The sequence below is a fragment of the Anser brachyrhynchus genome, assembly GCF_964034855.1.
Source record: "Anser brachyrhynchus genome assembly, chromosome: 15".
In the NCBI taxonomy this organism is placed as follows: Eukaryota; Metazoa; Chordata; class Aves; order Anseriformes; family Anatidae; genus Anser; species Anser brachyrhynchus.
Window position 1 is genome coordinate 9,201,584 of NC_137733.1, and position 12,609 is coordinate 9,214,192.

At 34.5% G+C, this 12,609-nt stretch overlaps 1 protein-coding gene across 3 annotated transcripts in view; it reads right to left on the reverse strand.

Annotated features, from left to right (window-relative positions):
- Window positions 1-12,609, reverse strand: part of SMG1 (SMG1 nonsense mediated mRNA decay associated PI3K related kinase) — a 67,700-nt gene that overhangs the window by 22,248 nt on the left and 32,843 nt on the right. For all 3 annotated transcript variants that reach the window (XM_080557343.1, XM_080557341.1, XM_080557342.1), the window contains 18 exons: window positions 12,452-12,592; window positions 11,940-12,139; window positions 11,464-11,660; window positions 10,571-10,738; window positions 9,601-9,755; window positions 8,394-8,539; window positions 7,532-7,733; window positions 6,626-6,735; window positions 6,135-6,282; window positions 5,620-5,779; window positions 4,792-4,912; window positions 3,920-4,168; window positions 3,337-3,621; window positions 2,187-2,331; window positions 1,787-1,925; window positions 1,252-1,482; window positions 976-1,153; window positions 6-167 (listed from right to left, as the gene is read on the reverse strand). In XM_080557343.1, the coding sequence (XP_080413469.1) occupies window positions 6-167; window positions 976-1,153; window positions 1,252-1,482; window positions 1,787-1,925; window positions 2,187-2,331; window positions 3,337-3,621; window positions 3,920-4,168; window positions 4,792-4,912; window positions 5,620-5,779; window positions 6,135-6,282; window positions 6,626-6,735; window positions 7,532-7,733; window positions 8,394-8,539; window positions 9,601-9,755; window positions 10,571-10,738; window positions 11,464-11,660; window positions 11,940-12,139; window positions 12,452-12,592 (3,137 nt within the window). The remainder of the gene's footprint in view (window positions 1-5; window positions 168-975; window positions 1,154-1,251; window positions 1,483-1,786; window positions 1,926-2,186; window positions 2,332-3,336; window positions 3,622-3,919; window positions 4,169-4,791; window positions 4,913-5,619; window positions 5,780-6,134; window positions 6,283-6,625; window positions 6,736-7,531; window positions 7,734-8,393; window positions 8,540-9,600; window positions 9,756-10,570; window positions 10,739-11,463; window positions 11,661-11,939; window positions 12,140-12,451; window positions 12,593-12,609) is intronic.

Sequence of the window (12,609 nt, forward strand, 5' to 3'; positions counted from 1 at the left end):
CTTACCTGAGGCCTGGGATTCACTGCTAAGTGAAATAGTTCCCACTATTGCAGGATACAGTATGAGATGAGGAGAATCTTGAGCCACTCTACAGAGAAGGTTGCAAATACTCTGACGAACATAAACTTCTGGGTGATTGAGGCGGGAGAAGAGCTGAGGAATAATACCTTTATAAACAAGAAAAAGCATACTGAATCATTTCTGTACACTTCAAATGATACTTTTTTTTTTTTTTTGCTTTTTAAAAGCCTATCATGCATTAAGAGAATGTAAATGTCTAGTTTTCCAAAAAAAGCTTCTCCTGGCTTTAAATAATTGTCTTTCACAATGTGGACGATTACTTGCTTTCTCCTTCAACTCAAACAAGCATGACATCAGATGAAATTTATACATCCTTTAGTCAAACACTAGAAATTCAATTTCACACATTGCATGTTTTATGATTTTTCAAAAAATAAGGGAGCCACACTAGTAGTTCCTGAAGTTAACGTAACCGGATGTTTCAAATGAATGCCCGATTTTGCAATAGTTGGCCTCCTTCTCTGCTGCCTTCTAAACTTTGACTCAGTAACGTTCTGTGGGAAAGTTCCTGATCAATCTGAACCAGTAGTGCAGAGACAGACAACTACTGAGACATCTGGCTTTAGCCACATATCTTTCTCGGAACTGTAGCTGGGAGAAAAAAAACAACATTATTTTCAAGTAGTAAAATAATGTAATGCTTCACAAACTACACTTTCTTTCTCCTTTCAATGTCTCAAGACAGGTGGAGAATCAGTGCTGTTTATGTATTCTACAATCAGAATGCATGCCAGAAACTGGAAGAGCACCATGAATAAAGTTATTTACTAGAAAACATACTTTCCCTCCCTGAAGTTTAAATCAAAATTTTATGAGAATGCAATGAATAACTTCCTGCTTATATTTAGTGAAGGCATGAAAAAATAATTTAACAGCTAAGTAACATATACCTACCTCTCCAAGGAGCAGTAGGTGTAGTTTCTAGCCCATGCTCTAGATACTGTCTAAGTTCTCCAGCATGTTTTACAAGCAGCCGCAATAGTCTTAAGGTTGCCATCACAATAACATCATCAGTGCTTTGTTCAGAAGTATTTCTTAAATGCAGCCTAGGATCATCTTCATCAAGTGGAACCTTGAAAGAAAGAAATACTTCTCTAAGCTAAGTATATAGTTCACATAATCACTTAGAAATGTTTGCAACTGAACTTTCCTCATCAGCACAACACTAACCTGACCAGCATTGAGTTTGAGGAAAGTAAAATATGCACTGCAGGAGAGTTTATAGAGACTGAAGATTCTGTCTACAACTTTCCTCCACACTTTAATTAACCCTTCTGTTGCATTTTCATCAAGATCGGAAAGCCAGGGACAACTTGTTAATAACAGACGCCATATAACATCCACCATATCATCTTCTTCATTGTCTTCATTTTCAGTGATTTGTAGAGTCATATCTTCATCCTAAATGCAAATAAAGAGAGAACAGATTTTTGACTAAGTCTTCCAACCTTTTTTACAAGCATATATTAGTTGCGAATCCATTTTTTGTTTGGGCAACTCACCCAACTATATTACATCACTGTTCTACCACAGTCCTTAGAACAGATGAGTTACCACTTAGTTAATAGCTGGTTTCTTAGAGAACTTGTAAATGCTTTGTAGTTAAAATTCAGATAAATACACAAGTGTTAATACGAATGACAACTAGAGGAAAAATAAGTTTCACAGCAAAGTTGAACATTTAAGCAACCAAATTTACACTCACTTGAATCCCAGCTGGACGACACACTGCCTGACCGAGAATCCCATAGATTTTCTCTCTATCTTCCTCTGTAATGTTGCCTGGAAGCAAGCTCTGAACCTCAGATTTTTCCCGGGGCAGCAGACGAACACCTTCTCCCTGACTGTAACATGTAACAAATTATTGATCCCCAGTATATTCGTATTTGCAGAGCCCATGAACATTGTATATAAAGAACTTCTTTAAGGAGAAATCCTCACCCTAGAACTCAGAAATAAGTTTTTTAGGAAGGGCATGAGAATAGTTCCCTGCTCGTATGTGTCTTCTGACCACAAAGAACTGTAATAATAAATACAATGCTAGGTTTTATCTTAAAAAAGAAAATCAATTATGCTGTATATATTTAATGTTAGGATGAATTTACCTGGCATTATCAACTACTTTACGGCCCCATCTATAAGCCCAACTAGCCAGGGCTGCCCAAGACTTGGCCACTTCAGGTGCCTGTACTGAAGACAAGTGATACAGCTGCCCCAAGATAAAGTCAGGTTCTCCAACTCCAATATTTACTGTAACAGAACAAACAGAACGACATATTTTATGATGCAAAACATACTTCTAATTTCCTCAACTTACAAGATAATAGCGAAGTATTATAAGTACGTAATTCTTTTTGGTCATGCTAGTTCCCAAAGAGTCAAATTTTCCAAAACACAATTATTTTTCAGTTCTGACACTGGCTGCAAAACATCAGTTTTCCATTTGCTAAAAACCACTGCCTGTGCTCTACAATTGCTTTCTCTTTCACAGAAAGCAATAGATTCATGACCTTCAAACGCAACAGATTTTATGCTTCAGAAAGCAGATTTCTACAAAGTACCTAAGGCGGCGTGTATGTTTACTTGCATATTTCATTTTCTTCTTCATCATCAAATCAAAAAGCACCAACTACTTAATATCTAATAACAGTTCTACAAATTCTGACCCTGGAAAAAAGGTACTGAATTATAGGCTAAATCCACTTTTAAACAAAGAAAGAATTATCTTGACATTTGAAGAAAAGTCTGGCAAAAATTGGGAATTAGAGTGCATTTGATGGCAACAAGAAAAATGTTCAGATTAAGCACAGATTAAAGATTACGAGAAAACCTAAGGTAAATACTTCTCACATTTATCAGGGTTTTCAAAATATAGGTGTTTCAATGCTTAACCTAAAAGATCTCCTCTCATTCAAACTTTAACAAAAGTAGAACCTGACAGGAGACAATCATAAAAATATTTGATATCCTCCTTCTATAAACAAATTCCAGTTTCTCCTTCTAGCACAAAATGACAAAAATACCAGAAGATATCATCTCATATTTTCTTCTCATTACAAGTAAGTATCATTTATTTTTATTTTTTAAATTGTGGATACTTACCTATAGACAGAGGCACATTGTTCGTATGTATATTAGTAAAATAAGTACATAAGTGATGGATCGCTCACTCTATCAATATAACTGGTGCTATCCCTCACTGGAACCATCAGTAATTATTTATCAAAAAACAAGGAAGTAGGAGAACACTTTTACCTGTAGATTCACTTTCAATCCTGGGATATTCTTCTTCTAGTGTATTAACAGCTGGGAGATCAATCAAAGTATATATGTTTTTAGACAAGGTAGACAGGCCAGTGTGATTCTGCTGCTGTCGAGCTCTATATACTTGTTTCAACTGTCCTGAGATTTCTTTCCATTCAGCTTGAATCCATTTAGCCAGTGTAAGAATAGATTTAGCAACTGCATATTCAGCCTTGGCAGATTTGCAAAATGATATGGCACAAGAACTCAGCATTTCCATGGCATGTGTTGACTGACCTGCACATCATGAAAAGTGTATTTTCAGTAGTGTTAACTTAATTTCAAACAAATCTGAAATTCAGCATAATCAGATACAGCTTGTAACAACATATGTCACAGTGAAAAAGTCTCTTTTAAAGTCAAAAATAGAAAGTAAGAAAGGATTGTTTGAAGACACTAAGATTGAGACAACAGTTATAGGATGAAAGCAATTCCTAATGATACTGTCCTATTATGATTTACTGAAGGTCAGGAAAATTAGCCTGGTTATGAGGACAAGAAGCTCAAGGATCTACAACAATTAGCAAAAACTCACCTGCTGTGTATAACAATTTTGTTTTCTCAATATCAAGTTCAGGACCCCATTTTTCATCTATCTGACCTGGCGCAGACAACTTTTTAAAGTGCTGGACTAAGTCCTGTGCGGTGGTGGTTTTTCCTAGCTGAACTTCACTGCATTGAGCAAGCAATCGTGTAGCTAGGGCAATATTTCCTCGCTTCCGTGCAAATTTTGCTGCTGTTAAGCCCAGCTCCATTAGATGACTTTTAATTGGGACTGTTGGTTCTGAAGAAGAAAGCAAAACATTCTAAACAAAATTATTAAACGAACAATATTGGACAGAAACTATGCCCCAGGTACAATTATATTCTGTGCATGGCTATCAGTTAAAAAAACGTGCTCAACCCTTTTTTATTTCCTAAAAATTCTTTAAGAAATTTCAACTACTTCATTTTTATCTAGAATATTTATCTCCTCTGATATTATCTCCTCCAGACTGTCTGCTGGACAGAACTTTTTGACTACAAGCAGTCTTTTCAATTAAGAAATATACTTGTCCAACATTTTCCTTCCATTACCTTTTAACAAACTGCACATTTAAATCACTTTCACAACCCTTTTTAAAATCTCATTGATAATATTGAGGCATTCAAAAGTGAAGCATTTAAAGCATGAAGAGATGAGCAAGCAAAGCTTGATTAGAAGAATAAATACAGAACTTTTTTAAAGACAGTGTTGGCATTACAGTAGTAATTGAAACCCCTGGATGTAACGCAAGACACCCACAAACCTTGAATTTAAAAAGGAATCTAAATAATACAAAAGGATACAGATGTAGCTTTTAACAGAAGTTTTAAGTTCAAATTCTGCATTTACCTTTTGTAACACTAAAATAAGAGCTTAAATACCTTTAAGTTTTTCCATCAATTGATTCTGGTACATTGTGTACCTCAGTGCATGCATCCATGGCCTTACATCATGCTGTTTGCACGACCTCAAAGCATCATTGAAGAGAGGTATAAGACAGTCCTGAAAGAAGCATAAAGGTTGTATAGTTGTCACAAGAAATATTTATTAAGATGCATTTTCATTTGTTAAAACCAAAGGCCATTTTAGTGCAAAGTAAACTTTATCATCTGTATTTGTAGCCAAATTGTATCATTAACTAGTAAAAAAAATTGAAGTAACTTTTAATATTTGAAGGTTACTTTAATCTTGTTTTTAGAGCTTTGTTAGCTGTTTTTTAAAGAGGTTGATGTATTTATTCTAAATACCACGTAACATTCTTACCACATAGCTGTCATTTACTGTAAATGCAACTGAAAGAAATGATATAGCTATAGAAGTAAGTCCAACTCAAGTATAAGTTGAAAAAAGTCCAAGGATTTTAGAAAACTAAATGAGATCTTTTTACAGTGTGATTAACAAGGGTCAAAGGAAAGGGTCCCAAGTTGCACTGGGGAGGTTTAGACTAGATACTAGGAAGAACTTCTTCATGGAGAGGGTAGTCAAGCATCACAACAGGTGCCCAGGGAAGTGGAAGAGTCCCCATCCCTGGAGATATGTGCCTGTGGACATGGCACAAAGGGACATGGTTTAATGGTGGGACTTGCTGATCTTGAAGGTCTTTTCCAACCTCAATGACTCTGATTCTACATTCCATATTCAAAACTTCATTACACAACTATTCAATAAAAAATATTACTCAAATTTAGGTTTTAAACACATAGGCATACCTCTGATGTCAGCCTGTTGGATACGGTGTTTTCTAAAGCAGAAGAACAGTACAACTGAAGAGTGCTCAACACCGGTAAAGACTGAGACACAGTGAGTGTGGAAAGTCTTAAAGGTCCAATAGCTATTCGTGATGTTTGCTTTAAGTACTTTATAACATTTCTGAAATGAAAGTTATCGGAGCAGTTATTTTCATTAGACTATTTAAGAGGAAATAATGATACCAAAAATACTGAACACAACAGCAAATTCAACATCTTAATTTGAATGATGAGGAAAGCTTGCAAAATCATGCACAAGTTACAATATGATACTACTACTTAACTGACAAGAAGCAGAACTCAAAGAGCTAACAATCTCCACGTTAAAGATCAATTTATGTCCCTCAGCCTAAGCTACAAACAATACCATAGATGCTGAAGTACAAAGCAGCGTATGTTTTTAATAGTTATGTTTAACAAACCAGAACAGCTTTTTACAGTATCTTACGTTCATAGCACAGCACATTTTAACCTACTCAGATATTGACTGCCACTTTTGCTCCTGTTCTATGTGGTTTACAGCTGTTGCCAGACATACTGAACTTCTCAAAAGTTGTACTTCGACTGCTTTTTGAAGTTCTCTTGGGTCAGGACTTAGCATATTAGGAAGGAGCTTCTTCATGTCTACAAAGAGATTAAAAAATTGGAAACAACCATAACTGCCAAATGTTGCAGTTTAAAAATGCATTTTTGAAAGCAGGGAACTTTGGAAATAAACTATTTTTATGTGTATATATTCATATTCATTGATGACATGTTACTTAAAATATTAACTCCAGAAAACACAGATCTAAAAAAAAAACAACCTTGTGACAACATTTAGAATTATCATTGCCAATCATTTTGAAGCTTGATTCATAAAGGTTACAGGTCAGTCCACTGAACAGAGCAAACTGCATTCAAAAGTTTCAGTTTGTCATTTACACATACACACATGAAAAAATATTTCTTATTTGAAGTAATATACCTATTTTTTCTTTTGATCCTCCTGCAAGTAGGTTGATATTTTCTCCTGGCAATAATTCTAGTTGTTCAGTGCATTCAGCAAGTTCTCCAGACTCAAAGCTGCTCAGAGATCTGCAATTCAATGTTTATAGGTTTATTTTCACATTTCTTTCTGCATTCCAGAAGCTTAATAACTTATATTCAAACAGCAAAAACTAAAGACTCAAATGAAAACCCTGAAGTTTTAACAGAGCGTAAGTGACCAATTCTAAGCAAAAATCCAGGTTTTGCAAAATGAAAGGCAATAATACTGTACCAAATGGTTAGATTCTCTCTCTGAATGAATGGAAGAACATCCTCTCCAGCTAAGCAGCTTTTCATGTTATCACACTATATATACTACTCTTCTACTCTTCAGGAAGGAAAGGAAAGTCTAACTGCACAAGACTTTTAAAGACAAAAACTTTTTTTCTTTATGTATAGAAAAGTAAGCTTTTGGATAGAATGTCATGATTTTAACTCTTGAGTTTACATTAAGCTGAAATTGCAGAAATATTGCAATATTGTACATAGTTTTACACTAAATTGTAAGTATTATCTTTTAAAAACGGTACCATGACATGGATTTTTAAAAATTAAGTTGTATGAAGGGATTCATTTTCTGCCAGTAGAAGTAAATTAAGTTTGCTAACTTTTACTTCCAGTTGAGATGTTTTTCTTGAACAATAAAAAAACCTCAATAGTCAGAAAGCTACAGCAACTATTCATAATATTAACAAGCCATACAGATAAGCATATTTGTCCCTCCTAAGGATACAATTTTTTTCTTATCATAACTCTATTTCAATGACATCACTTCTAAAAGCCACAAAAACTTAAGTATTTCAGTAATCTAAGATACAGTTGAATAAATTGATTATATTCTTACTTTATGTAGTTAAAATCTGCTTTCAGATTTATTGAGGTATTACTAGTGCTTTTCTTCATTTCATGGACCATATTTTGCCATTCCTGAACAGCAGACCAATCAGCAATGGAAATGTAACATTCACATGCTTTGTTACCCAAGTAATTTATAACTTCAGGTGAAGAGTCACTTGGCTTAGTGAGAACAGTTTTTCGACTTTCTCCTGTGGAAAAATATAAATATATATTTGAGAGTACGTAACATTTTAAAGTATGTAACAAAAATTAACTTTATTATTTAAATCTAATTTCCAAATCTTTTTTCAAGAAATACACTTTTAATTAATGTTACATAACAGTTAAATACAAGTGGAGCAAGAATGGTTGTTTTTTGTTTGCCTTTTTTAAACATACAGAAAATTTTCAAAGGAGGTTTTGGAAAACTGCTGTCCATATCTCTAAAAAAGTTTCAAAACAGGAAAACAGAAGAACTAAATTAGGAACAAAGAACGTCTCTTCTCAAAGATGAAACAGAATACCGAAGCAAAGTCTCAGTTTGAAAAACCCTTAATAAATAGCACAGCTATAAGATTTTGTCATAAATACTAAGTCTTAAGTTATGATGATCTAAATAATTTGGAATTAAGCTACAAAAATACAAAATATTTTACTTATTACTTTTAATTTCATTCAGCTAGACATCCGTGTTGCAAAGCCTCATGTATAGATAATATTGGTTTCAATGGAATTAAGTAGTTAACTTTAACTGCAGACAGAAGCAGTTCTTCAGATTTAAGAATTCAATGCTATAATTACTACATCTATATTGATGAATGTTCTATTTCTACACACACACTTTTCAAAAGAAACCAATAAATACTCACCATTCAAGGAATGCTTTGGGCTGGCATTGTTTACACTATTTGAATTGGCCAACTTAAGAACAGTTTTGTCAAAGCCTGTTATGCAGCAATCCACTCCTGTCATGGCACACAGGTGCTCCTGGTATTCCACAGTTGCTTTTTCAAACCTTAAGTGATTTAATATTTTAGTTAGCATTTTACAGTATTAGTTTTCTTCTCTGGTAAACTGAGTATATTTTAAGCATTTCTTTACCCAAAATAATGTGTCCCCTTCAGCAAAAGAAAGGTTGATTAACATAGAATACTAGTTTGTGAGTTGAATTTCCAGGTTTTAAGAGAGGATAAAAGCTTTTCCATTCAGATTTAATGCCAACTTCAAACTAAGTACAGGCTGAAGGAGATGCACACATTGAATTTGACTGTCACACCTTCTACCCGAATGAATGTGAGTTAAATATTATTTAATAGAGGATTGTAAAATTGGGTCTAGGACAACAATTCATATCTTAAATTTGACATTTCTGAGCAACTGCTCATGTATTATTACAAACCTGCATATTATTTAAGAAAGTTTATTTTAAAAAAGTTTACAACGATTTACAAAGTTTACAAAGAAAGCTTACAAAGACAGGAAAAATACTTAAATACTAAAACCTCAGGTGTGTTTGTTAGCAGATTGCAGCTAAATAATTAAACGTGTCCTTTTTTCATTTCACACAGGAGACAGTATACATTGCTTTAAAGAGATAACATCACAATTTAGGTGTACACTGTCTTGAACACTGACCCACCTATTAGTATCTGCAGCCAAAGATTCTACTTTAACAGATGTAGAAGCCACTTTTTCAAAACAGACCTAAAAGTGTAAAGCATCTCCCTCTCGGCAAACTGTGTCAAATAATCAGATCTTGCCATGCGCCAGAAAGTTCAACAAGCAATATATACATTAATAATATTTTGCAATGGAAAAAAAGAAAAATAGTATTGCTATGTACAAGAAACTAAGAAGAAAGTTTATAGAAATTATCAGGACTTGAGTATAAATGATGTTCATAAACTATCTGAAAACCAATGCATTAAATATCTCTGAGAAACACGGTGACTTTAACATGGAAACTGTATCGACAACATCGATTCATGCCACAATTTAAAAGATTCAGAAGTATGATTAAGCATAAGAAAGAAAGTCCAAATTTGTAACACCCCATTATCTGGAAGAAAGACTTACCGCCCTTCTGCTTGTTGAGCTACAGAATTGATCCAGGCAAGACTCTTCCCAACTACAGCAGAAGACCAGACAGCTATACCCTGAATAGCTTCAGGACAGTGAAGCTCACATAATGCTTCTACCAGCATCATAATGGTCACTTCCAATTCATTTCCCTAAAACAAATACAAAAAACCTTTAACAAATCTTACATGGAGTAAGAGTTATATGCGTGGTTAAACGCTTGGAAATGGTAAGGTAGTACTTCACTTCACTATAGAGGGATATAATGAAGTGTTCTGTGTATCCATCCATTACACTGCTTTTGGAAAAGCACAGATGCTCAGGGAAGAGTTCGTGCTATGAATTCCCAGCCTGAATGTCAATAGTTAGCAAACACTGTATGGTGGGTCTACTGCTATATAAAAACAAATACAAGAATTCATAAAGCAGCAGGAAGGTAATTAACAGCAAGTCTTGTTAAAGTATTTAAGCAGATCAAGTCATGTACTGTAAGAACTATTCAACTTTTTAAAAACACTTAACCACTTTATTCCCTCATCCCACCCCTGCACTTATCTACTGCTTACTTCATATCAGAAAAATTCCCTCGTGATACATCCCCCTCCTGCTCAGAGGAGCAAGTCAAAGACACTACCACAGGACTCCTCACAGTAATACAACAAGAGCATCAGGCAGAACTTTCTGCTTAAGCAGGAACCACTCAGTTCAAATTCAATGAACTATATCATTCATTCATGTGAAGTATTTGACCAAATGCACACAGTACACCCTAATCTCCAACCTACATTATCACCTAAATGCAGAAATCTGTCAGTACAGAAGCATGAATTTAAAATGTTGCTTTTGTGTAAAATATTAAACCAGATGTTTTGTAAGAGATTCTTAATAATTGATTACCTCAGCTTAGTTTTTATAATATAGTGGGAGTATTTTGATGACAGTCCACAAAATTTGAAAAAGACAGTACCTGAGATAGACTGTTATTAGTTTTCATTTCTGTGAGTAAATCAAAACCATGTCTGACTGTCACAGCAGGCTGGCCAGCCAGCAATCCAACTCTCATGATGGAAAGTCTAATCCGCGTCAGCCAATCTTGGCATGTCTGGCGATTAGTATAAAAGAATGTCCTGATAACCTTTTAAAACAGGAAAAATGTAACAAGTTTTACAATATTGTTCATGTGTATGAATCAAAATAATTACATTAAATACTTAATATTTATAAACACCAAAGTCATAACAGGTTTTGCTGCTGCGATTGACTTCTCAACTGAGGGGTGAAGAAACAGATTAAGTTCTGCATTTTGAATTTTTTGTATACAGGCATTCTGAAATCTTGCACAGCATGCAGCTGGCCAGGCATATTAGCAAGCTACAAATCTTAAAGTGAACTAACTATAAATTATATTTTACTGTCACATTGAATTCTAGTAATTAACTGATTTCAACAGTGAAGAATGTTTTGCAGCTAAAACTACACAAAAATGTATGCTGTTTATAAATACTTCAAATGACAATCTGGTCTCAAATAATTGTTTCTTTATACTGCTGATAACCTACAAGTTAGAGGTACGACAGAATTGCTTACTGTTGTACCTCTATGCAAGTTGATATTCCGGAAATAAGTCCTGTTTTCACATGCTTTCTCGGAATAAAATTACAAAGCCAAACAAATTAATAGTCTCAAACTTGCGTTAGAAGCTATTCTTCTCCTTTAATTAGGGTACGAGATTAAATGCTAGGAAACAAAGCTTAACTGCAGCATCCAAAAAGTTCCACAGTTAAGACCTGGACAATCCTGAAAACACTGCTCATTCAATAGACTGTTTCAGGTAACGTCAGCACTGTAAGACAGACAAACCTTGGGTGGAGAAGTGAGAGCATTGGCACATCCTTCATATGCATTGTACATCAGTTTTTCCAAGTTCTCCAGATACTGTAGAAGGAGAACAAGCCGAAGCTGGTTGCTGCTGTGTCCTTCATCATTGTCTGCAGTAGTCCACTGGCTAACATCTTGATCTGGGTTTAATGTATGGGCTGCAAGGCTCCTAATAATACCTATGTATTTTTACCAAAACATGGAAAAAAATTACCAAATACACTTTAGAATTGCTGTCTTGTGACACACTTAAAGTAAAATCTCTCAAAAATTAATAGTACTTATGAAACTGCTATTCTGGCGTTGCATCTCTTGATATGTCAAATACTTGCTAAAATCTATAATCACTGAAAAAATAAAGCCACTGTGCTTCTTGCCTTGAACATGAAGTTCTTTAGCTGCACAATCTCTTACATAAAAAGAAATTCCATGAAAATAAGCTATATTCTTTACATTACCTTCAATTGTTTGAAATGTATCTTGGGCTCTACCCAGAGGAGTTCGTAACTTCGAAAGAACAGTAAACTGAGCTGCCTCCCAAACAGCCCATTGCCAAAGAACAGCATCAGTCTTCAATAGATTACGAGGGATGGTTGGTTGATCTCGCTTATCTAGCCTTTGACAGCTGTAGAACAGCCTTTCTAACCAGTTATCTTTCCTGAAAAAAAAAAAACACATCGGTACATAAACAGAAGTTCATATAGTAACAAGATTGTAATGTACACAGATCAACTATCTATTGCTATCAAAATCTCTCACAAGATTGTTTTCAGCAGCCATGTACATAATGCAAATATTTACAAAAGTTGTATATTGAGGCTATTTATAAATACTTAAAGAGAAAGGTAAAGAACTGAAAGAAAAGCAATGTAACTTCTAAAATAGTTATAAAATTTAAACTAGATACAGTTCGGAATTCTTCACTATCAATTCAACAGTGATGAATTTCAGTTTTAAAAGAAGTTCTTACCCAGTTCGATGAGAGCTTCCATACAAAATAAAACTAATGACATCAGAGAAATCCTGTGGATGGAATGTGTTACTTGGAGCTTTGCTCATGTGACTTCTTATAGCCAAAGAAATTTCTTGTATTTCTGTGTGGGTACGGTTACTGCAGGAAGAGGGGAA